The sequence below is a fragment of the Ctenocephalides felis genome, unplaced genomic scaffold (assembly GCF_003426905.1).
Source record: "Ctenocephalides felis isolate EL2017-DRISC unplaced genomic scaffold, ASM342690v1 CF-g0.4_SCAFFOLD_01170, whole genome shotgun sequence".
Classification (NCBI taxonomy): domain Eukaryota; kingdom Metazoa; phylum Arthropoda; class Insecta; order Siphonaptera; family Pulicidae; genus Ctenocephalides; species Ctenocephalides felis.
This window is the reverse complement of record NW_020537324.1, coordinates 9,976,480-10,003,763: the sequence shown is the minus strand read 5'-3', so window position 1 is coordinate 10,003,763 and position 27,284 is coordinate 9,976,480. Positions and strand designations below refer to the sequence as shown.

The window sequence follows — 27,284 nt, the reverse complement described above, 5'->3', positions numbered from 1 at the left end:
CACATGATTTAAACGCAACAGAAAATAATATCAATGCAACATCAAGTCCGACAATGCAACAAAAAAAACATCATTTATTAAAAGTTTGTTGGCTAAAAAGATAACTGAAAACAATAGCGCTGGAGCACAATTACAGAAGATATTGTTGGAACAAAAGGATAATAAACCTAATGTCACTTCTCAAATTAATAAACCTGCTTTGCCTAAAAATAAAGTTGTGAAAGCAGTGAACAAATCCAATGTCAATGGATCACCTAATCCTGTTACTCAGCCTATGGATGTAGATCCCGAAACCTTAATTACAAGTACAACCATAGTTTTAGATGGTAGAAGAGCAGGAACGTGGGATCCTCCGCCTCCTTTAGCACCATTGTCATCAGGAGGAGTGCTTGTGTGAAAGTACCCAAGGCAGATGAGGATTCAAATAGCAATGCGTCCAGTAGTGTAACTCACATTCGTGATGCAGCGGCTGAAGAAAATGAAAACAGTTATGAAGGTGTTATACTTAATGGTAATGCTCTTAATGCAGATGGAAATTTGAACAACGATGATAGTAATTCAAAAGATAGCATGCAATCTAATTGCTCGTATAAGGTCAGTGCGAATAAAATGTTGGCAGAATTACTAGATAAAAAATCTACAAGAATGCCAGTCAAAACAGATGTGAATAATATAAATAAAGATAAGCAGATAATTGAAAATGAAAATTTTCTTTTGAATAATCATGACAATTCTGTAATGGATGCAGACACCTTTTCTTAAAACGATGTGCAACTAATGATGATAACAATCTAGATGCTAAGCGCAATAAAATTGAGGATTCTACAGATTGTATTCAAAACAATACAGAGAGTAGTTCTTCTCAAATGTCAAATGATATGGATTCCAATGAAGATCGTATAAATGTTTCATCAACAGCAGCTAATCTTTATGCTGCTTTAGCAGCTGATGCCTTAGAAGATGAAGAAATTGATGAAATTCCTGTAAATGAAATTCCAAAACCTGTTCAAAATGTTGAAAATCCAATTGTAAGTAATAATGATACAATCAATTCAACAAAGGAAGGATCACTGCCACAACCTAATATAATCATAACACAAATTCATCAATGCCAGTTGGTAATCAAGTAAAACCAATACCACAAAAACAGCAAACGATTCCAGTAATTATGCATCCCGGTCAAAATATAATACAAGGTTCAGGACATTTTGTCATGTCTGGCCCTACAGGCCAAATGCAGATTGTGAGTGCTGGACAAAACAACAATATGATTGCTGCACCACAAGTGATATCAGCTCAAGGGGGTCAGATTATGCTTTCTGGTGCTGTACAGGGTCAGACGTATGTAATGCCACAAAATGCACTGCTTCCAGGACAAGGTCAAACATTGTTTGTGACGCAAACACCACAACAACAGGGCACTTGTTCAAAAACTATTATCATTCTGCAGCCGCAGATGACCACTGCTGGTCAAAAAGTTGTGATGACGCCTCAGGGGCAACAAGTGGTAATGACCAAAACAGCACATGTGCAGAATGTGCAAATACCAATTGAACAAAAATTTGTACCAGTTAGTGTGGCAGATACAGCAAATGGGGTGATTGTAAACGATACCAAAGATGGCATTATAAAAATAGAAAATCGGGCACAAACACCGGATGCATCAAATATTAATACTGCTAATAAAATTCAAAATAAACCGAAATCAGAAGAAGAAGAGAGTTTGGCTAGTTGGCCATGGGTATGCGATTGGGCAGGTTGTACAAAAAGGAAATTCAATACTGCAAATCAAGTTTACAGGCATGTATGTGATGTGCATTGCCCACAAGGTAATGTAGAAGCTTTGTGTCAGTGGGGATCTTGTGACAATTTATTGCGAAGAAGGTTTTCTCTAATGACACATATGTATGATAAGCATTGTAGTGCTGAAATGCTTAAAGCTTCTGTTTTAAAACGTAAACAGCAACCAAATCAACCAGTAGTGGCTAAAGTGAATTGTGCACCTCCCCCACAACCAGCAGTTATGTCTTCAAATTTTCCAGCTTATGCGCCTAATGCAGCAATGCATGCCATCAAAAGACATGCATTGGAATATGTTAATCCCAAAGAATTATTACATGGCGGGCCATCTACCAGTGCACGAAGCTTTGCAGCAAGTTCTGAGACTCTGGACAGTAATGAAGGACCAGTCACTAAGAGCATACGCTTGACTGCTTCTTTGATTTTAAGGAACATTGTTATATACTCAAGGACTGGTAGAAGATATCTAAGGTACTATGAGCCACATTTAGCAAGTGTAGCCTTAAGCAATGTGGAATCTTCAAGGACTATAGCACAAGTACTGTATGACTTAAATGATGCACAGTCTCCTAATGCGAGGTGACCCCATTCAGAGGGTTGTGATGTAGTATGTTTTTAGAGTGCAAACCCGTAACATTAGCATTCGCTACTTAATGAACTAAGAATCTTGTTTAATGTACACCTAATGTTAAGGAAAAGACTGTTTCATGATAGGAATCGTACTTGTATATCTACTTGTGTAAAATAAATTATGAAGATTATTATGAATTGAATGTGCATTAATATATACGAGATATATCACATGTAAATAAGTTGAACAATTTTATGAAAGAATGTGATATGTGGATGTATAAGATTTTTTTTAATAATTATGGTTATACAGGTTTATTAGAATCCTTGAATTTTTCTAGAAAATTTACTTTTTAGTGAATATATGCATCTAATCTAGTTAAATAATTATTTATGAAACTCTACTGAATTAAACTAGAACAAAAAGTTAACTGTAATGTATTTTATGATAATTTTTTATATGCAGTATGACATGACTTATCAATCTTTGGCATATTTGAAATGTTTTTGTAAATTTCATATTTTTAACTGTAAATATACTTTTAAAATGGATTAGATATTGGACAAATAACATAAGCATCTGTAATTATAATTCTAAGATGAGAAAATTAAAAATGTAAATATTTTATGAGACCGATAATGGTTATAATCAAAGTGTATAATTTATATCAAATATGAACGATATATAAAAATTATCTCGAATTTACAAAATACGAATCGTTATGTTATCTAAACTCTGTTTGATACAAAATTCTAATATTAAATTAAAAAATAAGAGCTGATTTTATAATAAGATATATATAAATGTATTTTTTAAAAATTGTTTGCGGTACGACCATTGTTAATTCGTTTACGCGTTTTATTCATTGTATAATACATCTCAATGTATGTTCTTCATTTTATGTAATAATGATAATATGTTATCGAGAAGTTTTTGGTTTATACTAATAATATTTAGACCTGATATAAACATTTTTATACAATTTATTTCCTGTATGTGTGTTATCAATATATTTTCTTATTGCATTTATTTAGCACATGCATATGGATTTACTTGTATCTGAATAAACTATGGAATTAATATAATTCTTGTTCGTTATTTCTAATTATAAAAAATATAATATATATATATAATATATATATATATATATATATATATATATTTGTATGTGACTTGTTAAAATAACATACATAAAATTTGATTATGACTCTAATTTCTAAACAATATAACACGTAACAATACACTGCTTTAAATAATGCCAAATTTAGTTGCAATCGGATATATTCTCATATAGTATACTGTGGATATACTTCAGGAATATAAATGAACACAATTTTGATCTAATTAGAGCAAAAAATGTCGTAATTTCTTTAGAAAAACTATATATTTTCTATATATAATGCATATGTGTTTGGGTGCGGATGTATAATATAAAACGATTCTTATTAATTTGGCTGGTTAAATAACAACATTGATATTAATTAAGTTTCTAATTTCTATCATGCTGAAATAGTTACAATCAAAAATATTCTCAAAAAGTATACTATGCGTATAGTTTAGGAATATATAATGTAAATGGACACAATTTTGAGTTATTCACAGCAAACAAATGTAGAAGTTTCTATTATAGGTTTATATTTATACATATAAAAACAATACAAAAATATTTAACAATTCAGGTTGCCTGTCGCTCTAGACTAAACTTATGCTATACTTATTCTAGTTGTCATATTTGTACGAAGTAGTTGCAGGATTGTTATAGTTCCTGATAATTTTATGATTCAATCAAAATATCTTATATTAAACTTATTGTCAGAATTTGGGTTCAAGACAATTTACAAACTAGTTGTTCGGTGTTGAATTTATTCTTGTACACAGTTGATCTGCCATTCAAGTGTTTTATAACAAAAACTTTGGTGCATTGTTTTGAATTTTTGTTGCTCAAAAGTAAACTTACTCTTACATATAACCAAAACAATATTAATTGTTTAAATCTTAGGCAGGAAATAGTTCTTCATAAGATGCACTAGCCAGTACGCCGTTGGCGATTTCCGTGAAAATGTTTGACAATGTTTGTTCCAGGGTTGGCTTGAACTCTTGGAAGAATAGTCTTGCGTTGTCGTTCACAGCCTGGCTAAGAATTGTTCCAAGGGTTTGATCGTTGTTAAAGAGACCGGATAGGCGTATTTTATTGTTTCCCAAAATAATTTTCATGTCGATTGGTTTGACTTGGAGGTATTCGATTCCGTCGACAACTTTCTTGTAGCCATGTATTTGCATCCTGGCGTGGTAATCAGCTGAAATAGTAATATTAATAAATTACTACAAATACGCAATTACTAGAAATAGTAATGTAATAAGTTAACACGTTCGCGGGTGTGAAAATATGACGATTTTAATACTACCAATATAATATGAATGTACTATATTCTCAAATTGTCTAGGCTGACTACCTTTATAAACGGTGTTAAATCCAATTTCGGATATCACAACCAATTTAAAAATAAAATGACTTATCATTTTGTACCTTCTTGAAACTTTTACTTAAGTGAGATTTTTTTATTAGACAGATATTTTTGCAACTGCCCGAAAAAATAACAAGTAAAGATTTAGGAATAAAAATAAAGGCTTTAAAAGTACAAAATCATCTGATCATTCACAATGATTTTGAAATTGACCAAATCTGCTAATCAAGTGTAAATCTATTTGAAATGGATTCAGCCAAACTTCTCTTTTTATAATTTTTGTGTTTAATGGCATATTCCTAAGACATTTTAGAATTGTCTATTATCAAAACTTTGACTCTTGACTTGATATTTGTGATTAATGCTATATTAATGCAGTCGCACAAAATCTAATGTGTATCATGGCGCGCAAAATCTAATTAATAAAGAGAGTAATTTGGCAATTAATTAAAAACATATAAATTTAAACTATGAACTAATGATTTAAATTTAATTTAAACGTTTTTTACATAAATATTGAGATAGCAGAAACGTGTCAGTCACACCCTAATATATAAATATTGATTATTATACTAGTATATGTAACATATGCTACTATCATGTCATTAATTTTTAGCGTGCAATAAAAATTATTACTAATGAGTAAAAATATTACTTATTACAATTATTATTATATAACACAATTTTGTATTTAGCACCACGTGACGATACACGAACGAGATCCTTACAAACCTCTTAAAATTTTCGGAAAATTGGAAAATTATATAAAGTTTTATTTTTAGTTTTTTTATAATAATTGTAATATTATTATATAACACAATTTTGTATTTAGTCTGGCCTGGGCGATACGCGAACAAGACTCCTAAAATTTTCGGAAAATTGGAAAATATATATCGTTTTATTCGCAGCAAATTGCGCATTTAGACACGTTTAAATCCCGAAAAACTATATTTTGCAGAATAGTTTTTTTATAATAATTATAATATTATTATATGACACAATTTTGTATTTAATCTGGCCTGGGTCCGGAGTAATTCGTACGCCGACAATAAAAAATATTCCTAGTACAATCATTGTTAATATAATTGATTATTAATATTGAATTAGGAGTGATTTTTTGCGATACCACATTATCAATTTATTTAAATAAAATTCATATCATAATAATTAAAAATTATACTTATTGATTTTGTTCAGAAATTTACTCTAGCGCGAATGTCGAATAGCGTTATCATAATATATATGCAAGGGTGCACGCGTGTTTGAGAGTAATAAATTTGATAAAATTTTATTACTTCTAAATAGTACCTACGTATATAAATTATCTTTGAAATATTATTTAATTATTATTAAACTATGTGCGAATCCGAATGGCATTGAAAATAATTACATCGGTAGTTACACTATTATACGTATTAATTTAGGTGACGTTGTGTTTTTTATGGTCAGTTAGCAATTTTCTCATTATGATTATATATTTTTGCAATTGACGTATTTATAAATTGATAAAAAAAAATTAACGACCTGGTGTTGGGAGTGCTAACATTTATTCAACTAGAAAATAGTGAATTTTTTATCATGAAGGGTTAAATCTTTCATTTCTACTGCATATTTTTGCATTGTAGTTTTATAGCTGCAATACAACATTGTGGGACGTTACTCTGAAATTTAGCTCAATGACACTCAGATTGTGCTTTATAATATATTCAAAGTTTCGTAATATAAGTATAATTAAAGTTCGATAATGACATTTCTTGATTGTTAGTTTCCACTTGCAAACCCGCTGTGTATCGGATTAACATGGAATTTTTCAAGGTTTTGTTTTGAAATGCATAATAAAATGATTTATCTACATGATTTCATAATTCTAACGGACACAAGTAATAAATATTATATGTTGAATAAATGCTGCAAAAATTATAATATTTTAATAAAATATTATTATTTACAAAAGTGTTAATGATACTTACTCATGTTGATGTAAATTCGACCTGCACCGCTATAGTTTATGAGCAACAGGTTCAATTTGATTTTGAAATCACCTTCAACGTCCAGTTTTGGAAGAGTCAAATTAAATTGGAAATATCCAGTATTGAGATCGGATCTAAATAATAAATACATTTATAATATAATTATAAAATATATTTAATTAACTTCTATACAAAAAATCCATATAGTTCTGTATTGTCTGTGAATCGCAATTAGAACTATATGAGCTATTGTGATGCGATTTTTTAACCCGGTGGTTGACCATTCTCGAACTAATGAGATTATTATTAAACTTTTGTTTTAATACTTATGTAATATATATTGCAAAAATGCCGTCGGAAAATTATTTACACTTCATATCATATTTTTAACTCTATAATCTTAAGTAAAAACTGATATCACTACTGCTTGATATCAAATTGGCCGAAGAGTAAATAAGTACCGGGTCGGGGCAAGCTTCATGTATTTTGAAAGTATATTTTTATGTCATATATTTTTTATTTACTACTTTATTTATTATCATAGTAAAGAGCAGATTTTAACAACTTTTGCAGAAATTAGTCAGCATAGCTAATTAAGCTTGTAGTAATTTGAGCATATTTTTAAAAGAACTTATTGTTTTTTATTACAAAGGGAACGATTCCGAGAATTTTCAAATAATTTATTATCATAGTATATTTTTTATTAAAAAATTTATCTGCAAAAGTTGTTAAAATCTGCTTTTTAATATGATAATTATCATATTAAAGAGCAGATTTTAACAACTTTTGCAGAATTTAATCAGCATAGCTAAGTAATATGATCGACCCGGTACTTGGCTACTAATTTGAGCTTATTTTTAAAAAAGCTTATTGCTTTTTATTCCAAAGGAAACGATTCCGGGAATTTTCAAACAATTTATTATCATATTTTTCCTTTGCTACTTTATTTATTATCATAGTAAAGAGCAGATTTTAATAACTTTTGCAGAATTTGGTCAGCATAGCTAATTAAGCTTGTAGTAATTTGAGCATATTTTTGAAAAAGCTTATTGTTTTTTATTCCAAAGGGAACGATTCCGGGAATTTTCAAACAATTTATTATCATAATATATTTTTCCTTTGTTACTTTATTTATTATCATAGTAAAGAGCAGATTTTAATAACTTTTGCAGAATTTGGTCAGCATATCTAAGTAAGCATCTACTAATTTGAACATATTTTTAAAAAAGCTTATTGTTTTTCATTCCAAAGAGAACTTTAAGAATTCCGGGAATTTTCAGACTATCTATTTCTAAATCTATTATCACTTACTTTAAATCCGTGACAATGAAGTTGGAAGCTCCATAAACCGTTGTATTCCTAAGGGTTACTTTTAGATAAGGTCCATTCGATTCTCTCGATATGGTGATGGGTGGTAAATTTAGGGGCTCCAAAGTGGGTACATTAAGCTCTGGAATTCCATCTTTTAAATGTGGTGTTATCGTCTTCAACGAATCCAAAATACACTCGTTTGGTAAGGGATCACTGCGGGAGCAAACTTTGATGAAACTTGCTGGAAAATTAATAATTGATATATTAGATATGGATAATTTATGAAGAATTAATATACGACTAAGAGAATTTTGAGTATAGCAGATAATAAATTATATATGTTACTTTTTTTAATAGCTATAGGGTACTAATTTTCGACACTTTTATAACTTGGTATTTCATATAAGGATTATACCAATTTATTTATAGTAATGTACACATTTTCTATTAAATTTTAATTTCTCAATTAATAAGATTTGCTTGAATTATATAGATTGTGATTTTTATTCTTACGTAGGGCTCCGTAGGTGGATGATACCCCTACAAACAACAACAACACCAACCCCAACATTTTATTATGTCCAATTTCAGTATTTTGCTAACCACATATAATATCACTCCTATAGTTTATTTTGTATCAAAATTTATAAATTAAGTAATCCGCGCATGCCAATATCTTATATTTATATACAAACTGAGCAGGTCGCGTTTTATTGAACAATTTTACATTCTGCACATGGTAAAACTAGTTATTGTAAAATATTCACTTGATATGATGTCATAATTAGAAAAAAATATATATGTTTAAATGTCTAAAATTGTATGGAATATATTTTTCTGAGACAATATTATTCGTTTAAACATTTTCATAAATCTCATTTTGGATTTAATCTAATTTTTAATAAGTAAGTATTAATTAAACTGTGAAAAAACAAATTGATTTTTACTTATATAAGGACACATGTGGGAAATTAAAATATTATTTAGAGAAGAATTTTTTTCACATTTAGCAAGGATAATAGAATTTTTGTTGTTTTACAATTTTAATTAGCTAGAACACAACATAAAAAACTAAGTAATTATCTTTTATTAATAATAGAGTATAATATAGAGACCATCATTCTGTGGAAAAAGGTTAAAAAGAAGAATAAATAGTCTTCTTATACAAATTTAGTTGTAAATTCACACACTCAATCAATTAATTTAGGCATAATGAAGGCAATTAAAAATAGAGAAATTAAAAATTACAAATTTTTAATTAGATTAAATCTATATGTTTCAGTAGAAAAAAACTAAAAGTTTCCGTTACAATATTACAAAATTCAATAACATTTCAATAAATTAATTTAGGCAACTAAAATAGAATAATTAAAAATTTTAGGTTTGAAATAAATTAAATCCATACGTTTTAGTGGAAAAAAAATTAAATGATTCCGTTACACATATTACAAATTTTAATAAATTAGTTTAGGTAATTAAAAATAGAGAAATTAAAAATTACAAGTTTAAAATAAATTAAATCCAAAAAGTATGGATTTATAAATGAAAAAAAAACTAAAAGATTTTGTTACACACAAAATTCTACTATCTACCAAAATACTCTTTATTGTATAATTATATAAATTATAGCAATAAATAGTTCGAGTTTTGAAACAGAATTAAATGAAATAAAAGAGTTAGAAAAAATTTAAACTAGAATTTTTTTTATATAAAACACTAATTGTAAGGTGTAATAAGGTATAATATGTGAAATTATAACATATTTCTGTGGGACATATTATAAACACATGTGTTTTTGGCCCATAATTTTTACAACTATCTGAAAAGGGCTGCAAACAGAACTTCAAAAATAAAAATAAAGGCTTTAAAAATACAAAATTATTTGACCATCTGACAATGGTTAGATAATTTTTTATTTTTAAAGCCTATATTTTTATTTCTAAATTTCTGTTTGTGGCCCTTTTCAGATAGTTGTAAAAATGATTACGAGTATTTGTGTTGCTGAAGTTCAAATTTATATATCTATTATTATATTTGCAAAAATCGATTTCTATAAAACGCGACTTATATTGGATCTTTCCACAAACACACAACACTTGCGACCCTGGACTTTCCCGTATATTTCTGTATTATAATTACTCTTAATTTCGTTCAGAGACTCATAGTTTTTGTCCGAATAAATCTTACGGCTAGATCCAATTTATAAAATAATGATAATTAAATCTATCTTACACGGATGGGTAGATATCTTCTGAGCAGAAAATATATACAAAGAGTTCTAAATGACGCACGTTTCGTCGGATATTGACAATTTAAATTAAAGTCGGTTTTAAACTCTTTTTTGTAATAGGATCATGATTACTGGCTCTGAGGTATTTTATTTTGAACGTTTATTTCGGGCGTCAAGTGGTAAAAAATTGATGATTTTATATATACAAGCACATAATTAAAAAAACAAGTTTGAGTATTTTTAATATTTATGTAAATAGTTAATGATGATAGACTAGAGATGTTTTTATTTGGTAAAGTTAATTGTAACATATATTACATAAAATATAATATATGCGGCTGTTTATAATTGGTTAAAAACAGATTAGATCTATGTTGTGGTAATTCTTTGAAATTCCGTGCTTCTGAAGTAAACAACTGTAGAATATTTTAGAATAAATCTATAAAAAATAGGATATATAAATCATACAAATTATTTTTTCTTTTATGGTTTTAATTGATAAATATGGATTGAAGCATATATATAAAAAAAATTAAATATTGAATTAATTCCATCCAGTTTCTTGAAGTTAATTATGTTAATTAATTTATGTTTTCTTGAAGTTTCAAGTCAAATATGTGTATGAGTATGAGTGTGAATATGTAAGTTTTTTAGAAATTTGCAGAAGGTTGCAAATTTTGTCCACGTATTCACAAAAAATCCTGAACCGATTTTGAAAATTCAAAAGCTATTCGAAAAAGTTTGTAGTTACGAATAGGGGCTGTTTAGTTTGCGGTAAAGATAGGCCGAACCATTTTTTTTTTAAATCAATTTCTGATTTTTTTATTTATAAATCTGCGGTTAAGGCTCTACAGCAACTCAGTATGATTACAAATCACTCATAAATTAGTATATTTATTTTTTATTGATTAGACCAATTATTTACACATGTGGGAGGTAGTTCATGCAACTTAAGGCAAAATGCTACTTACATCTAGTTTTTTTTTATTTTAATTTTAAACTAATAAGTAATTACAATTATTGTTTTTAATCATGATTTGTTTGTTATTATTCTATTAAGATATTTATACATAACGCGTTTTATTTGTTTGGTGACACGATTTACTTATTACAGATATTATTCTAGTGACATTTTTTTCAATAACCGATTTAACCTTGGATATAGGTACGATTCTTTTTAATCATAAAACCAGTTATTTATTTCATCTTGACAATTATGTCGAACAATATTTATGCATATATAGGAAAGTTTTAGTTCAGCTTAGCATTTGAATATTGCATTGCATAACGTGTGAATCAGCTCAAATATGACTTAATTAATGAGATGCATCTTGATTACATATGAAATAATTAAATCGTGAAACGCAAATAGAATTATGATTTTATCTTAAAAATAAATATTTAAAAGTATCAAGATGGAAACTACGCGAATGCATGCTATTTAGGCGAGAAATTATTTTATTTAATACCATATATTTGATGATAATTTTGCTACATTTTACTATTGTAAATAAATTCATATTTTATTTTTCATTGGAAGTCTATAACAAGACTTCTTATGCAATAAGGTTTATAAAAGCTGTTTATTAATATTTTACTAAAATTCTAATTCAAGGAATGAATTGAATGTTAACCAAGTATATAATTACAGACATTCAGGTCATAATTAAACACATCTTTAAATTACTCCTGTAGAGTACGTGAACTCTGCGCTTGTAGTTCACTCAGCCATAGATATATACAAACATTATAGTATACTTAAATAAGTATATAATCAATATTATTGCATAGAACATACACAAAAGTTTTATAAAATTTATTTATTGAGACTATTTCATACAATTAAATTATTACAAGAAATATTAAATAAGTCGATATTAATATAAATCAGTCAATATTATTTTAAAAAATAGTTGAAATTTAAAATTAATTACTCACTACATATTATTAATATCACATGGTGAAATAAATTAGCGATATCAAGTACAGTTCATTCATTTTTCGGTATTTCTGCAAATGGTTCGAAACATTTTTGAGAGCAAATATCTAATTTTACAGGCATACGCCTATCTGCTGTTGATGCATCAAATGCTACAGATTCAGCAAGCCTATCTATTGTCGATGTAACAACAGAACAATATACATCAACAATCTTTCTAGAACACATGCATTCTGTAGATCTATCTAAATATTTACACATAGTCCTTGGAATTAGAATAGGTGAATATTTTATATCATATTTGAGTATCGTTCGTGCACTCAGTTCAACTAAAGAAATTTGATTTTTGAATTCACCACCGTGAATATACATTTTCTTTTCAAAACAATTTGAGCTTATATCCACATTTGCTAGTTTTCTTTTGAATAATGTTTGTGGTAAAAATTTTAATTTGTTTACTTGTATAAAAAGATATTGCAGTTTTCTCATTCTATTCATTCCATCAGGCAGAATCCTCAACTTATTATTATCAACTCTTAGTGTTTCTATATTATGCAATTGCACAATATTATCTGGTAAAACTGATAAATTATTATTTGATAATTGCAATGTTTTTAAAGAATTTCTAATAGGCATTTCGTCTAGCCATTGCCATTCATTTAACTTAGATATATATAAGCTATTACCACTTAAACTTAAAGATGTTAAATTCGACAAACTTCCTAAACTTCGGGGTAATACTTTTAGGCAATTATCAGATAGGTCTAATGTGTGCAATGACCTTAATTGTATTATCTGTGTCTCAAATCTTTCTAATTTTAATCCTGATATGATTAATGTTTGTAGAGTTCTAGGAAAACCTTTTGTTGGATATTGAGCCCTGCTCGTAATGTTCAGTTTTAAAATTGGTTGCATTTTCTTGGTTATCGAAGTTGCAGATATATTAGAAAGTGCTAAGGTTTTTTTTGGCACCTCACCACTAAGGCTGCATTTGAGAGTTGTTAAAAATCCCTTTAGTTGGGTAGCATCGCATTTTATACAAATATCTTGAGGGGGTGTTTTTAAACGTATAGTTGCTTTTCCTTCATTAACGAACTTGCAGAATACTTGTTCTAGATTGTCTTTTAAATTATATTTTGTACCTGATTTATTTGTGTTTGTAAAATGTAGTAGAAATACTTGTTTATCATCTTTTAGTCCTGCTCCTATTGCTAAAGTTGATTTTTGGGAACGACTTTGGGTATTTGCATTAGCGAGGCGATTGACGATTTGAATGTCACAAAATATTTTCATTTTGTTTAATTTTTTTAGCACTGTCTATTCATTTATAAAAAGTAGTTTCAATAAAACTTATGCTTTATAAATTATTTCTTAAGATAACCTAACAAAATACATGCAATTTTCATTTACTACCGCGCAATTAACTGTCAAACGTAAAAGCAAAATTTGACATTTGACAGCTCTCAATGCTGCCAACCTTCGAAATTGCGCGGTTCTTTTTAAACATGCGAAATGATTTTGAATAACATTTCTAAATATTTTATAAATTAATCTTTGTTTATAATATTGTTGTAATATTATTAACAAAGAGAAACACGTTATATACATTAGCTTATTTCGAAGCATAGAATATTTTCTTGTACTTAATTTGTTAATTAGAGAAATTAAGGTATTTTTTAATACTTAGTACAAGTATAATGAAACTATAATAATTTTCAAATTTCTAGATGCTAGCCGATTTTATATAATTTAATCAAGTTTATAATAATTCATAGTTATTTTTAAAATATGTTCATATCTGAATTCACTAATAATTAAATTTATTACCTTATTAATACATTGACGATTAATACTGACTATTACATTGTGTAATCAACTTCGTAATACATTTACACAAGAGCCCTTCACACTCAATTGATTTTATTATTCGATCATCAAAAGCAGACTAAATTGGATTTAAATTATGCCTAATAGACGGGATGTACTTTTATGAACTGAAGGGGCTCTCATTTGTGAACAGATTCTACTTGTTTTATTTGTTTAAGCTTACTCGGATATTGATAATAATATCATATGCCATGTGCTTTAAATAGAAATATAGCCAAGAAGTCCTAAATCAAATTAAATAAGAGATACATCAGACACAAATCAGCATTAGATATCAAATTTATTGTTGAATAACAATGTATTAGAAAACAAAATATAATTTGTAATTTCTTGGAAGTAATATTTTTACAATTAAATCCAAATATTTGGGTTTCCATATTAGGAGCCTCCAGTAACAGCTTTTGTCCAGGCATTGAACAGTTTGTTATACTTGTGATATTGCCAGCCATTAAATAAGTTGTTAATTTTATGACTTTAATCTAGTAAATCTAGAAATCAATGTAATTATTATAAATGAAATAACAAAGTTTTTAATATGACGTTAATTGAACGATAAGACTTGACCTATGCATTCACAGATAAATATATCAATATTCAGTAGTTGTGTATAAATTATAGAGATAGGTAAAATGTTCAGATCCTTAAATTTTTGCTACTTTATTATTTATTTTTATTGTTTTCGAAAACTTTCCCAAATTAAGTAGTTTATTTAAGTCATTTATCATCTTTGTCACAAACAAATGACTTGTTCTACTTTCTTTTTCTGTAAAAGTGCAAACACTCGAAACTGCATTTCGTTGTCGTTTGCTTGCAAAATAGATTTAAATAATAAAAATCTGGTACAATTAGTCTTATGTAAAATTCTGTTTTCTTATTTTTTCAACAATCATCATGAAAATTTCCGTACTTTTCAAAATGATTATTATTAAAGGAGTGGCTATATTTTAAAAGAATGGAGAAAAATGTATTGCAGATTGATTTGGTACACACTTCCATTGTATGGATCTTTAGCATGTTTAAATTTTGCAAATCATTTTAAAAAATATATAAAAATGCAGGCGTGTCTGTACAATGAGTAAAAAATGTGCCTTATGATTGTAATAATAATAATAGGACTTCCTGTATTGAAATACGAATTTAACGTTGTGCACATTCATTTCACTTGGTAAAGTGTTTTTTTTTTAGATATTTGACTAATATAAACGCGGATGTATATTTTTTTTAACAAAAATTAGGTATATCCAAATGATTTGATGCTTTTAAATATGACCCAGGGGCGGATAAATATCCAAACTTGTTTTATTTTTTTTATTTGATCACCTATCTACATAAGATATCACATCGATTGTTCATTTAAGCAGTATAAAAAGTAAATTTGAAGACAACCTGCAGATATGTATTATTTTACAATGATGATAGTAGAAAAGGAAAAAATAGACTTTACTTATCAGTAGACATAAAGTAGGTCATTAGGGTTTTTTAGTACTAGTTTGGTCAACCTGTATTTACACTTCTGACTATTTCCAAAATCTTGACGTTTCGGAACTAGACACGATCCATCATCAGGTTTTCTGCCCAAAACATTTTTTGACTATATTAATGAGTAAGTTGATAAAAACTGTATGCTATAAGACCTTAGAAAGAATCGATTTCGTCATTCGATCTAATTCGATAAGGATTATCGTTGATTAGTTTTGTGTGAGGATCGGCTGAGCCATTTCATTGTAATTAGCAGAAAAATGTAAAATTTGCGTCCACATTTCAGCCCGCAACCTTGACTCGATTTTAAAAATTTAAAAAGGACTCAAAAGATATTGGTTAGAAACCGTGTTTTTGATAAAAATTGACAGGGTTGCTTCTTCCTGTCAAATGTTAAATTTTCTTTAACGATTTTGATTAAACTTTAGATAATCCATAGATATAAACACGTGTACGTGTAATCATAGACTTTGTAATCTGAAATAACATACTAAAATAGTATATGACTACAATAAGCTATTGAATTATATAAATTCATCAAAGTTCATAATTTTGCTGTACGTTAGAGCAGGTAGCTACTGATTACAGTTGATGTCTCCGATCACAGAAATACATTTTTAGAACATGAAACGGTTTAAATGAAATGTTTTAAACAAATTAATTGAATATATACAATCACAGATACTATAAGTACGTTTGAAAACAACAATTTGGAATCGTACCGCAGGTAGCTACTGATTACAGTTGACGTCTTCGATCACAAAAATACATTTTTAGAACATGAAACAGTTTAAATGGAATGCTTTAAACAAATTAATTTAATGTATACTATTACAGATACTATAAGTACGTTTGAAGAATATCAATTTGGAATCGTATCGCAGGTAGCTACTGATTACAGTTGACGTCTTCGATCACAGAAATACATTTTTGAACATGAAACGGGTTAAATGGAATGCTTTAAACAAATTAATTTAATGTATACTATTACAGATACTATAAGTACGTTTGAAGAACATCAATTGGGAATCGTATCGATTATTTTTTAGTGAAAGCGAGAATGTTATTTTCGTAATAAATAGTTGAACATTTTATCTGAAATAGCTGAATTTAAATTTTTATTGATTAAGTTGATTATGTCTACGTAGACATAACGTATCGGGAAGTTCATGCAACTTGACTTAAGACAAAATTCTACTTACAACTAGTTTTTGGATTGAATCTTCGGAAAAGTAACATAAATCACTTTGTGTCACTTAAAATATCAAATTTAAGTTGCTAAACAAGTACATGCAAAAACTGTTGAAGGAACGAGTCTATCGTCTACCATCTTTTTGCATTTTTTACACCTAGAACCGCTACAACATCAGTTATCAAATGTGTTTATGTGGCCTCAAATAGTTCTTGATTGGCAAGTCGAGTAATGATAGATATTTGTTTGCTGGTTCAACTACTTTTTAAAATCACGCCATTGCGTTCGTTTATAGAGTTTGACCACCGATGATACAAATAAACAAATTGGAGTGGTCGCAGAGAGCCGCTTTGAGGAGTGCAAATGACACAATTGTAGTACCAGTACCAGTGTACATTGGCATATCGGTTAAGAAAGTTATGCCAGTGCGTGCGTTTGTTCCTCTTCGAAATGATTAAAAAGTAGATAGAAGAAATATTTTAAGTCATTTTTAATTTGTTGTTGGTTTTTGTTTGTATCCGTTCAGTTAATAAGTGAGATGTTTATATAACAAGGACGTTTAGAAAGTGTTTCCGCTTTGCGGATTTTATTCAAAAATAAAGTGTTAACAGTCGATGAAGGAAGAATGATTACGACGATATTACGCTTTGATACGACGCATGCGAAGTGAATTGCATTTTTGATTAATTTATAGTGTTTATATCAGTATTATTATATTTACAATATTTGCAAAAAATACTAGTTTGTTGTTAGATTTTTTATACTTAGGTGCTCCTTTAGAAAATATTTGGTAAGTATAGATTTTATTCATTATAATTTAATAACACGCTAAAACATTATAGGACTACGATAAACAATTGAATTATATAATTTTTTTTTCATTGCCGTTTGTTTGAGCGATCTTAATCAGAACCTGTGTCGGAGCATACGTACTTTGGTGTTTTGCAGGTAGCTACTGATTACAGTTGACGTTTACATTAAAATAATTTACATCTTTACATCTATTTTAACTTAACATCTATTTTAACTAAGAGCTTCCTTCTTTTCAAAAAAGTATTTACTAAATTTTTCATTTATTATTATTATTTATTATATATTAGTTTATTTGGGGATATGATTACAGAACTAAAATAAAGAACGTACAAGGGCCCCCTTAGAAGTGCAAGATGTCTTTTCAATAAATTATCTACTGAACTAAAAATATTGACAAATTTAAAACTGAATTAAAAAACTATATCAAAGATAAACAATTAACCTTTTTAATTAAATATGACTTGTAAAATTAATTTCTTATAATATTATTATTAATAAATAAAAAATCACTCATATCTATCACGTCCCTCTTGACTAATTCAAAATACTTTTAGTTATAGTTATAGGTTTGTATAATAGTATGTTCTAAAACTGATACCAGTAATTGTGGTAAACCTAAGATTAATTAATAACAAATAATATTTGTTTGAGTCAGCGTTTCTTTAGGAAAATTAAATAAGAAATACGGTCGGTTGTCCAAATAGTAGAGGGATCTTATATTTTTTTCGGGCATATAAAAAATTTAATGTATAGTTTTTTTGCTTAATACTGAACTCTAAAATAATTCATATTTATTTTAAAAATAACATTAATTTTTGCTCATAAATACTAAATACGAAATTTTTGTTGAGCTTGGCTATTTTAGCAAAAGGTTATTTTATTTAATCAGTAATACATCATTAAGAACTTTAATAATCATATTGCATATGCAGTATAATTTGCAATAATAATGATTGTTGAATATCTGATAAATAAAATGTTAGTACTTTAAATGATTATATTATATATATATACATATATAATATAAATGTGTGTTTTTAAAGCTTTAATTACGTATGTTTCCACCTATATAACCTGCGTGTTTAAATCATTTCATTGAAAAAATAGCAATAACAAAAAATACGTGTTTTGAAGACTTACGCATTTCCATATAATAGTTTAAAAAATCATAACGACAAGCTCTACATAAATTACATGTCTTTTACTTTTATAACAACAAGATTACTCTGAATTACCTTGATTATTCTGCAATTATTTTATATAACATTTATTTATAATTATATATTGTTCTCTGTCATAGAAATAATGTTAATGGATTCTGAACACACACATATGTTAATTCTTCTCAGAAGATTTTGAATATATATTTGCTTGTGGAATTTGTTTAAAATAAATGACGCCTTTGAAATTCCATTCTTAATTGTTAAATATTTTGCTCATTTATTAAACACTGAGAATGATCTTGAAAAATGATTTCGATTAGTTTGATATTTTTTTTCTTCTGTATTTAATATAATAAATATTGGATATTTACTACTGAAAACAAATTAAAGGATAAAAAACATCTAGATAAAAAACAAAGTGGTATTTGAATTTAATACAAAGATATTTGATATCAGTTTGATTTCTTCTCAGTGGATCAAACACACAAATTATTTAAAATAACTAAAAAACAACTCACAATGAACAAACACTTAATTAACATTTATATAGGAAAAACAAAAAATAATTTTAAATTTATTTATTTATTAAAAAAAATAATTTATATTAAGAATAATCAACAATCATGTTAAATTGAAAGATAGTTGTTATTTTTTTGATTTTACTCATCTGATTATCAAAGTGGTTCACATGGACTCGGGGGGTCCAAGTAAGCCAAAAAAAAATTCGGGGTCCACGAAATGAAAATAGGGGTCATAATTCACCACGTTAATAACTATTTACTATATCTATAATAAAAATCATAAGACTGGACATCATCAGCCACCATATGTAAAATTATCCCTTTCCACTCGGATGCCGCCACTCCGGTGGCAAAATACATATAAATCTTGGAAATCGTGAGTGGGTTAAGTCTTACAAAGTTTTTAATAAATTGTTGATAATTAACCAACATTTACTTTTTGCTTATTAACTTCCCGAAGGAGAAGTTTGTTTTTTCATTTTTTTATTATTTAAAATTTAATTAATAAATCTATAAAAGTAACGTTACATTAAATATTTAATAATAAACTTTAGTACAGTTAAATTTATAAAAAATAATCGATACTGGGTAAAGTAGTGGTAAAGAACCCCTTGGTAAAGACCAAGGGGTGCGCGGCACAAAAAAGTTTGAGAGCCTATGATATGATGATATATAGATTTGAGTAAATACATCTCTAAATGAAAATAATTAATTAAACTCAAGGAATTCAAATCAATTCTAAATATAATAATAGATAATGAAATATGTAAATATAAATAAATTTTTTACTCTTTAGACATAATAGTCCCGTTAAGGTGACAATATTAGCAGCGCGCAATAAAGTGAGGACAGTTTAAATATAAATCACATGAAATTAACTAATTATCTATGTTTCCAAATATTTAAACAGTGGATGGTTCTGTTTTTAGTTAACTGTGCAATCTCTATTTATTATTCACTCTGGCTAAATGGGTCTGATTCGGATGTGATTCTATTGTGTCCACCAGCTCGGCCATGGCGAGGAATCGTAGAGATGTCATTGTTACCTTATTATGTGGACTGATTGCCACTTGCGTGCAGGATACTCACAGTTTTGGTAAGCAAAAAATATAATAGAAATATATAATATTGAATCTGGTCGAACTTGCTATACAAACGTATCACCATAGATAAATAAACATATCACTTCGTTGCATTAAGGAGTAACTCAGGGTATGTCCATTAATCACGTGATCGATTTTTTAAGGATTTTTGGACTTCCCTACCTCTCGGTGATACGTGGTTATATTCAAAATTACCTCTTCCCCAACAAACATCACGTGTATTTTTAGTTACGAGAAAAAATTGTGAATTTTTTTGAAGTAAAACTTCTTTATTTGCTACTGTACAAGATAGCATTCAAGTAAAATAAATACATCATATAACTATTATAATATTTTGAATAATGTTCTTTATAGTAACACTCATGATGCACATATTTATTAGTGTCAACTATTAAGGCAAATAAGTTTTACTTTACTTACGCGTACTCTTTTTTTAAAATGTTTGGACTTTTTAAAAAAATAAGTAAAAATTAAATACGCGTGATATCTTTCAATGCCTATCCCTTCCCCATGTGATATTTCGTGATTTTTTTGTAATTAATGGACACCTCCTAAACAGATTAAGAAAATGTGAATTTTTGTTCAATTGGTGCCGTAAATAAATTTATTAATAAATTATTCTTCAAATTTATTTTGCAATTAAAAAACAGTATGATTAATTTCCTATTAAAATTATGTCAGGTAATAAAGTTATTTAATCTATTATGAAAACTTAATGGTCTAGAAAGCGTTGCAAAGTAGGTTACTGGCAAATTAAGACCAATAAAAAACTAATTTGCATATCGATTTAAATGTCATCAATGTTATTGTGATATTTTGAGGAAATATAGTCACTTATCAATAATAAATTTCTGGATAATACAAAATTTACTTTTACAGATGTGATTTCTACTAAATTACGACTATCTCTGACTATTGGAGCGGAGTCACGGTCTATTCAAGTTTCGTGGACAGGTGAGCACTTATTTCAATGTTAATAGAGCCTATTATTATCATTACCTACTATTTTGATTACTCTGCAAATTTGATACAAACTTATTGTAAAATGCAAACTAAGCGTTCTGCTTTATGATTAGAAACCACCTAAATTTGAACATATTACGTAAACATTGTTATTTTAAAAGTCACATAATTTTTTATCAGAATAGATGAATTTATGTTTTTTTGGTTGGAAGTATGTAGAACCAAAATAATCTTAATAATAAAAATAAAAATTATTTCATTATATCTCTGTAGGTGGTTTGCAACCGGAACAAAATGATAAAATATTACTATGGAGGAGCGACCCGGAAGAATACCATCCTGATGAAAATCCTCTCTTGGAAATAGAACCAGATTCAGGCGATGGATGGGTAAATACTGGTCAGTAATAAATATTACATAATTAATATTTATATTTGGAATATTAGTAAATAATGGTCATTTTGCAATTTATTAATAAATTTTAATGATGTCTGTATATAATTTAGAGAGGATCACCTAATAGTTTAGTTTTTACTACTATGATATTAACTTTTTTTAAAGGACAAATAGAACATCTTATTGATATAATTGTCATTTAAGTTTTTTTTAAATCGTGTATAAATAGAAAAAAGTCCTTGCTAATAATGTAAAATAATTGGATTTTTTTCTGTTTCACGGTCTCCAGTGCACATGCCAAAGTATTATAGGCGTACGAAAAGTAATTTAATTATAAAAATTAATTGAAGTTTGTAATAATATGCTCTTAGGACATACGTATATCTATACTGGACCAGTACCAGTGCCGGATTTGCTAAATAATTTTTAACCTTTAAACTAGTGTTTTGAATTTCAACAAAATTAAATAATCTGTTATGGTTTCTAACATTACAAACCCTACAGCAACTTAGCATTCATTCATCATTATATAATTATTAACTTCCCGTATGGTAAGTTATAGTAATCGCAAAAGAATCGAAAATGAAAATGTTAACATATCTTTACGTTTCAAAAGTTTCTGAACATTTTGGCATACTTTAGAAAAAATGGATGTATGTGTGTATGTGTGTGTGCATGTGTTTGTTTGTGTGTGTGTGGATACAAATTTTCGTCGACGATTTCGGGAACACCGATCAACCGATTTGAATAATTCAATAAACATTCGATTCGTATTGATAAGGAGACGTGCTGATTAGTTTTTGGAGAAGGCAGGTCTAGCCGTTCCGAAGATACGGAGCATCTCTTTATAGAGATTTTAATCATGTGTACACATTTTGTGTAAATTGTTTTGGGTTCCGTACCAAGATTGTTAATTACGGTACAGGAAGTTCCAGCAATTTACCTTAAGGCACAATGCCGTGCACCGCACTAATTAACATTTAAACTGTAGTGGTCGAATGTACCTATAGTTTACTAATTTAAACGAAATTAAATAATCTGTTATAGTTTCAGTTTATAATTTTCACCCTATTTTCACTCGGCATACTCATAAATAACCTAATTATTACCTTATTGATTAATTGGATTATTTACTCATATCGAAAAGTTCATGGAACTTTCCATGGCAAAATGCCACTTACTTGCTGTTACTAAAATTGACTTCCAATATGTATTTGCTTTTACTGATATTATATTTTTATGGCTTTTATATAACACAGTTTGATATTTTTTATTACAGATATCAAATACGACCCCATTTGGGCTCGTAATTCAACCGGCTGCTATGCCATTTGGGCTGTGTACTTAACTGGGAGCGGGCGAGTCATTGGCAACACGTGCCTCTCCACCTATCCCACCTGGATGCATGATTTGAGGCAGTACATAGGAAATAGAAGACTTTCCGAACTTTTTATACCCGGAACACACGATTCCGGAGCTTGCTCGGACGGAAAAAGGAACACATATGTCACCAAATATACAGTCACGCAGGTCTGTTTCGACCAAGGCAAGTTTAAACTAGATTTGCTTAACAACTTAATAGATTTTAAAAATATTTAAATTAATTGAAATAAAACTAGGTAGTTGTATGAACTTCCCTACATATGTAAATAATAGACTTAATCAATAAGATATCAATACTGATAATTAATTTATGAGTAATTTATAAATATAGAAACGTTTCTATACCGAAATCTCCCCAGGAAAGATAAATATAATCTAAGGAGCTTTTAGAAACAACGAATACTTATTTTAAAATCTGGTTGAATTGAATGTACAATTTTGTTTATTTTTGTATTTGATAACTTTACAGGATGAGAGCATAACATCTCAATTAGAACATGGAATAAGATATTTAGACATCAGAGTCGGTTTTTATAAAGGAACTCGATGGCCCATATCGGTCTTCAACCGTTTACGGAATAAAGAATCCCGGCCTGATGAATTCTGGGTAAACCATGGACCAGCAAAAATGCAGCCACTTGAAGGCGTCTTAAAAGAAATCAATTCTTTTGCTGAAAGAACTAACGAAATCATTATTGTCGATATCCAAGAATTTCCAGTTGGTAAGTTACATGAGATAGAAAATAGAAATCTACATTTTTTAAATAATTTATGTTTCGTTTAGGTTTCGAAAATGATGATATGACAAGTCATGCTGCTCTGCTAGACTTTCTATTAGAGCATTTAGGCAATAATATGGCACCACCCAGTTTAACTTGGGGTGCAACTCTAAAAGACATTTGGAGAGTGGGCAAAAGAATTATTGTTGCTTATGACCACGAAAGAGTAACGTATAAATATGATATATAATATATAGAAATATGTTATATTATGAATTAATATAAAATTGTATTTAACTTATTTTGTAAATAGACTGCACGCACCATTGGAAGAGATTTTGTATGGCAAGCTGTAGAACAACATTGGGGCAATGTGAAAGATGTTGGAGCACTTAAAACGCATCTTTTGCGAACTCCAGAACTTAGGTAAATATTCAAATTCTATCCATGGATTTTTAAACAAAGTTTTTGCCGTTTTATTTTCATCAACAATTAATTGAAATTTTTTATTTTTGCAGAGAAGACCCCATAGCGCATAATTTCAGGCCAGTGGCATCAATGGCAGAGTTGACACCTGATATATGGGATATTTTATATGATCGTTTCAAAGGATTACGCAGAATGGCAGATAATGTCAATAGATACATAACAAAATGGTAAAATTAGAAATTAAACTTTGAATTTGGATTTCAATTTCATTCATTATACATTTTTTACAGGTATAGTGAAGAACTAGGACATTCTGCTAATATTGTAGCTTTAGATTTCTTTAGAGGAACTGATATTGTTGAACTAGCTATAGATAAAAATAAAGAAAGAAATAAACATTTATAATATATTTTTAATAATAAATGCATTTAAAATAATATTTTTCAAAAATGTGATTGATAACACCCACAAACTGTTTGATGATGACATGTAATTCTTTAGGCATGTGAAGAAGCTTGTTTTTAATACTTTTTTTTAGTAAGTGAAACTTGAAAAGGACGTTAGTAGTTTGAAAATGTCAATATTGGTCTGGACAATATCTATAGGTCTCACCAATATTGGTTCGGTCAATATTGATTTATTGTCTATAATGTTCTTGACAATACTAATGCTAGTAGTATTAGTGCTATCAATAGATGTGTACTCATACGCTGTGTTAGTTCACTTTATTAAATGCTTGTTTTATTACTCTACATCAATTATGCAGCTTTTAATAACAATGTAAGTTTGCATTTGTTATATAATTATATAATTTTTCTCCTCAAACGACCCCACACAAATATCAAAGAAAGAGAAATTATTATTTTTAGATGAATTATTCATTAGGAAACAACATCCATACTACGTCAATATATGGTTTTAGAATTCGTTGTAAATCATACAAAAATCTAGACGTGACGTTTTAAAATGATATATATTTTTGGCATTAAGATCTCTAGCAAACCATAGTTTAAGAAGCAAACTCTTTTCCTCCTTCAACATTGTAAACATTCACAAATTTATTTCTACAGTTTTTTCTTCTATATATATAGCTTTTTTTACCAATTTTCTCATAGCTCACTAGTTTTCATGCATTTTTTCACGCCCGGTAACTATTTCCACGTTATTGTTTACATTTTAGACATTAAAAATAATTTTGATTGAAATTTTGCACCATTTGACACATTTGACATTTGCTGTAAAACAAACAGTAATGCCAACATGCCAACATTTAAAGTTCTTGAAACTAAAAAGAACAAGAATGAATTTATTCATTTATGTTCTCTTCTTTTATGTATGAATTTATTTTAGAAACGAAATTTTTTTCAAACATTGTTTTAATTTAAAATTTATTATTAAACTTTAATATTAATATATTTATTAAATTTATTTTTAGTGTTGTTAACTTTTCAACTTTTAATATGGTTAGTTTTTCTGTGTTGCAACACTGTCTTAACATTATGAACTGTCACTGCAAGAATCATCAAAAGTCAAACTTTAAAGTTATTTTAACTTCTAAAAGCTATTTTACTCTGTGATATCATATGTTTATTGTATTTCAAAAGTATTTATATGACAGATTCACTTACAATAATTTCTCCATTTTCAATAAATACTCTGTGCTAAAAGTGACAAGAATTGAATCTCAAGAAGTTTCACAAATATTAAAATCTTATAAAAATGACTAATTGTTTTGAAAATATATCAATCCCTCCATGTATTTGGTTTGAAGCTGGAGATAAAAGAAATACATACGCTTCAATAGTTGCAGGAATACTGGTAATTATTAATGCTTACAAATGAAAGATTCAAATGCATTATTGCTTTATTGAGTGTTGCAAATCTTTGTAGTTTTTTTCTGGTTGGTGGATTCTAATTGATGCAGCATCAGTATATCCTGGATCACTTAGTGCTGCACATCATGTTTGTGGTGTTTTTGGAACCATTAGTTTATTCATGGTGAATTCAGTATCTAACGCACAGGTATTAATAATAGTTTTAATGCCTATTAATGTTCAAGGATTTATAAAATTCTATTATTAGATAATATTTCCTAGCGTTTAGTTCACTTTATCAAATGTTTGTTTTATTACTCAACATCAGTGGAGTAATCTAGGTCATAAAACTTGTTTTTAATTCTGTGAGGATAAACACATTGAGTTGGTCACAAAGATTATTAATCATACTTTTGAAAAAAAAGTAGGGCAGTAAAATATGTTTTAATGTTTTCCTGAAATACTATTGGTATTTATTAATTGATAAATACAGGTTCTTGGTGATGCATATTCAGGAGGTTGTATGGGTCCTCGAGGAGCTAGAGTTTGGTTATTCCTAGGTTTTGTAATTGGTTTTGCATCTGTAATTGCAGCTTGTTGGATCATGTTTGCAGACTTTGTGTCAGCAGGTTATTATTTATTAATAATCAGATCTGCAGAAGTCGTTGAATTTGTTTAATATTAATCATTTTTGTTTTAGCCGGAGATGGACATACTTATCCTGGTGTAGGTCTTCTGTTACAAAACTTATTAATTTTTTTGGGATCCCTTGTATACAAATTTGGAAGATCTGAAGAATTATGGGGCTAAATAGCTTATAGCTTATTTCCATTAAAGTGACTTAAAACTAAAAATAAGAAATTTTGGGTTAGAACAAGATACCACAAATATATATAAAACTCAATATTTTTTATTTGTATTTGTTTTGAATGTATAAAAGTAACTATATAATATTTGTTCTAGATATTCTATTTATTGATATATGTAATCTTAGATTTTTTTATATTGATAAAGTGTATAATGTTCTTTGTTTACTGTACGCTTGTAGTGAGCAAGCACATTAAATTTGAAATTAACATTCATAATCGAATGTAAGCAACAATGTAAGAAATATTTATACTTCATATATTTTGTCA

The 27,284-nt window shown here is 28.2% G+C and overlaps 5 protein-coding genes across 5 annotated transcripts; 3 read left to right on the top strand and 2 right to left on the bottom strand.

Moving 5' to 3' along the window:
* Positions 1 to 1,168: 1,168 nt before the first annotated feature.
* On the top strand, positions 1,169 to 2,383 carry LOC113366188 (SWI/SNF nucleosome remodeling complex component-like). The gene has a single exon (XM_026607753.1). It carries the CDS (start codon positions 1,169 to 1,171, stop codon positions 2,381 to 2,383), a length of 1,215 nt encoding a protein of 404 aa, XP_026463538.1.
* A 1,648-nt stretch (positions 2,384 to 4,031) lies between these two features.
* On the bottom strand, positions 4,032 to 8,763 carry LOC113366717 (putative beta-carotene-binding protein). Its single transcript, XM_026608371.1, has 4 exons — positions 8,631 to 8,763; positions 8,118 to 8,358; positions 6,807 to 6,940; positions 4,032 to 4,668 (listed from the first exon to the last, which is right to left on the bottom strand). Exons 1-4 carry the CDS (start codon positions 8,686 to 8,688, stop codon positions 4,367 to 4,369), a joined length of 735 nt encoding a protein of 244 aa, XP_026464156.1. The 5' UTR covers positions 8,689 to 8,763; the 3' UTR covers positions 4,032 to 4,366.
* A 3,573-nt stretch (positions 8,764 to 12,336) lies between these two features.
* Positions 12,337 to 13,694, bottom strand: LOC113366715 (leucine-rich repeat protein 1-like). Its single transcript, XM_026608369.1, has one exon. The coding sequence runs from the start codon at positions 13,577 to 13,579 to the stop codon at positions 12,338 to 12,340; it is 1,242 nt and encodes a 413-aa protein (XP_026464154.1). The 5' UTR covers positions 13,580 to 13,694; the 3' UTR covers position 12,337.
* Positions 13,695 to 20,355: 6,661 nt separating this feature from the next.
* On the top strand, positions 20,356 to 24,859 carry LOC113366187 (PI-PLC X domain-containing protein 2-like). The gene is made up of 10 exons (XM_026607752.1): positions 20,356 to 20,437; positions 21,324 to 21,398; positions 21,681 to 21,806; positions 23,083 to 23,333; positions 23,656 to 23,908; positions 23,971 to 24,131; positions 24,219 to 24,331; positions 24,424 to 24,561; positions 24,625 to 24,691; positions 24,836 to 24,859. The coding sequence occupies exons 1-10, from the start codon at positions 20,356 to 20,358 to the stop codon at positions 24,857 to 24,859; spliced, it is 1,290 nt and encodes a 429-aa protein (XP_026463537.1).
* Positions 24,860 to 25,925: 1,066 nt separating this feature from the next.
* LOC113366719 (transmembrane protein 50B-like) lies at positions 25,926 to 27,028 on the top strand. The gene is made up of 4 exons (XM_026608373.1): positions 25,926 to 26,152; positions 26,225 to 26,356; positions 26,642 to 26,777; positions 26,849 to 27,028. The coding sequence occupies exons 1-4, from the start codon at positions 26,054 to 26,056 to the stop codon at positions 26,956 to 26,958; spliced, it is 477 nt and encodes a 158-aa protein (XP_026464158.1). The 5' UTR covers positions 25,926 to 26,053; the 3' UTR covers positions 26,959 to 27,028.
* Positions 27,029 to 27,284: the final 256 nt, after the last annotated feature.